The sequence below is a fragment of the Notothenia coriiceps genome, unplaced genomic scaffold, assembly GCF_000735185.1.
Source record: "Notothenia coriiceps isolate Sejong01 unplaced genomic scaffold, NC01 NC01_scaffold00028386, whole genome shotgun sequence".
NCBI lineage: Eukaryota > Metazoa > Chordata > Actinopteri > Perciformes > Nototheniidae > Notothenia > Notothenia coriiceps.
The window spans coordinates 49-3,330 of NW_011361087.1; the positions used below are offsets into that span (position 1 = coordinate 49).

At 42.3% G+C, this 3,282-nt stretch overlaps 1 protein-coding gene across 1 annotated transcript; it reads left to right on the plus strand.

The window, feature by feature from the left end:
* Positions 1-1,023: 1,023 nt before the first annotated feature.
* On the plus strand, positions 1,024-2,663 carry LOC104958123 (CCR4-NOT transcription complex subunit 10-like). The gene is made up of 3 exons (XM_010785833.1): positions 1,024-1,271; positions 1,841-1,962; positions 2,221-2,663. The coding sequence occupies exons 1-3, from the start codon at positions 1,053-1,055 to the stop codon at positions 2,510-2,512; spliced, it is 633 nt and encodes a 210-aa protein (XP_010784135.1). The 5' UTR covers positions 1,024-1,052; the 3' UTR covers positions 2,513-2,663.
* The last annotated feature ends 619 nt before the right edge of the window (positions 2,664-3,282 follow it).

The following is a 3,282-nucleotide window of genomic DNA, read 5'->3' on the forward strand; positions in this document are numbered from 1 at the left end:
GTAAATGTGACCTGCTCTATCGAAATCAGTCTCATTGACCCGAAGACACATTTTGAGTTGTATACACTGCTGGAAAGAGGATATTCCTAGCTTTCTAATGATATCAGGATTGTTTTTGTACCAAATATTAAGCGAAATATGTCACATTATATAATGACTGTCACCGAGTCATCATTTTGAGAAAAAGGCCTTCAAAGTTTCCTCTTCTCTGGAATCCATCGATCTGATTGATTATTAGCGGGTGTGTGTATGTCGTCAAGTGAGTCGTCAAGTGAGTAACTTCACGTCACAGCAGGCGTAACTCGTTCTCCGCTTATAATTATGCCGTTACAAGCTTCAAACCTGTATTTATGATCTGAATTTGCCGAAACAAGTTTAATATTCTGAAAGCCAAGACTTTGTTTAATTGAAATCAGATGAAAGCAAACTGTAACGGACCCTGCCGTGTTATCTATGATTACTATACGCTTACATTCATAATTTCAGCCGGAGGGAGGGGGGGCAGCGCTGTGGAACAGCAGATTGGCGAGGGAGAGCTGTCATCTTCCCTTTACAAGCTTCAAAAATGTATTTATCGTGTGATTTTGGAAATAAAAGTTTCATATTCTGAAAGCCAAGACTTTTTTTTTTTTTTTTTAATCAAACAAAACACAGAGTTTAGTTTTTTACGCAAATCCACGTTTATTTTGAAATGAGCCGTTGAGACTTCCGACTGATTTCGATAGAGCGGGTAGCATATTAGAGGGAAACGACTGGAAACACATTCTTTTTTAGTGTCCCCCTATAATTGGTTATAGAGTTTATTATTATTGATTTTATATTGCCTTTTTAAATTGTTTTATTATGTATTTTTATTTTGTCTTGTGTTTTGTATTACTTACTGAGTAGGTTATCTGTTGTGAACTTTTGGATAATTTAGTTATTTAATTTATTCTCTTCCCTTGTTTTACATCCATTGTTAAAGCACTTTGAGCTGCATCCTATGTATAAAAGTGCTATACAAATGAAGTTTTCTAAATGATTACTATTATTATTATCACCACGGTAAGAAGATGTCTTTCTCTTCTCCAGCTAAGAAGTTCACAGGTATCCCGATGTGCGCTCTGCTAGCGAACAAGCGCTACGAGCTGCTGTATAACTGCGGGATCCAGCTGCTGCACATCGGAAGGCCTCTGGCCGCCTTCGAGTGTCTGATGGAGGCCGTGCAGGTGTACCACTCCAACCCCAGACTGTGGCTGCGCCTCGCAGAGTGCTGCATCTCCGCTAACAAGGTGCTCACACTTTACTGAGAAACCTCCTCATTTCACTTCAGCTCTGTGGCATGTTGATTTTCCTTTTTACCCTTTATGCTTTTGGTGGCTTTCTCTTTCCTGTAGAGTGTTATAGGTTTTTGTGCATGTAAATGGTCTGCAAAGGCTACAATCACAAAGCTCCCCCCAAAGGGCCTTTCTCTCCCAAACACTCCCCCACCCTGCCTGTAACGAGTAGACTCCTTGGTTTACTGACAGACTACGTCACATTCACGCTTCTATTTGCTAGCACTCCAACACATTGTATGTGGGGGGGGGGAAATCTCTAAGCAGAGGGTGAAAAGAGGTGCTGCAGCAGTATGAGAAAAATAATAACCTTTTTGAACATCAATACATGGAAACATGTCACAGTAGAGGCATAAAATACACTTATGAACCTGAAAATGAGCAGAATAGATCCTCTATTTCATTTTTCAGCGTTGGTGTCTGTGTCTCCACCAACTATTAGTTTGTTTGAACATGTATTTCTAAAGTAACGTTTACTCATTGTACAGCTTTATAAAGGCGAACAATGTCTGTTTGTTTTCCAGGGATCGGAGCAAGAAAGCAAAGGTTTACCTTGTAAAAAGGGTATAGTTCAGTCTATTGTCGGGCAAGGCTACCATCGCAAGATCATCCTGGCGTCGCAGTCTACCCAGAACACTATATACAGGTCAGTGTCCATCCTCCAACACACACACACACACACACACACACCTGCTGAAACTAACTGCGTGTATATGAAAAACTGGGCGTGGATTAGTTTAGCATGAAGATTAGGAACTGGGGAACAGCTAATCTGTCTCTGTCAAGTAAAAACAATACCATTGAATATGACAAGATCTCTTGCAGAATATTATATGACAGCATGTTTGACTCTAATAATATGTTTCAATGGAGTGAAATATTGTATAATTGTGTGTATGTACAGTGAGGGCCAGTCGGCAGCTATCCCAGTAGCCAGTATGGAGTTTGCAGCCATCGGCCTGAGGAACGCACTGCTTCTGCTGCCTGAACACCAGCAGGACGCCAAGACAGAGAACGGCTCCAAGATCTGCAGCCAGGCAGGGAGCACCGAGAGCGGCAACGAGAACAGCGACGCCTGCAGGTCACACGCGCACATGAGCACAAACACACTAAAAAGTTGTATCAAGATTAATTTAGTCTTACCTCAGTATAGATGTCAAATTCAGGTTCCCCTAGAAAAAAGGAAATGCATTTGACTATGATTGTGAGGGTGAAATATGATCAGTGCACGGAACATTAACACAACTCAGTAATGTGATGTTGGAGCTTACAGGAGCGTCATCTCTGCTGAGCATGTTGTACTCTATATCAGCGGTTTTCAAAGTGTGAGGGGCGCCAGAGAGCTTCGGGGGAGGCGCAGCGTGAGACACAAAAGAACGAGAAAAAGACGAGTAATGTGACACTTGCCCACTTGTGGCTGTCTGTGGAGACCGAGTTCCCCCACCTCACCAAAAAGGCTGTAAAAGTGCTCATTCCCTTCACCTCCACCTACCTTTGTTGAGTGCATGTTTTTCCGTCCATTGTACTTTGTATCAAAAGACAAGTAACCGGTCAAGGCTGCAGCCAGAGTATGATCTGCGTTTATTCCTGTGTGCATCAAAGACGCAGACTCATTGTTCCCACTAAAGTAGTGGTGAGTGTAATAAGGAGGCAAAGTTGACGTTCAGTGTGTTACCGGGAGCATATAAGGATTTATCCACCATGTTGAAAATGTTAAAAAAAATATGTCTTGAGAACACGGCGTGCGGAAATATACGGGTCGTGCTGCAGCTAGATGTGCCTGTCCTCTGTAAGGTGTCGGCGACTGACATGCAAGGAAGAACGGCTGTCCACAGGCTGTTCCAACTTTAACAACTGTATTAACTTCCAGGGTAGTGAATTGAACTTGCAATTGTAATTGGGTGTGTGGTATATTTTCATGCACGGACACGCATGTTCCACAACACACAAACTGAACAACACTCAA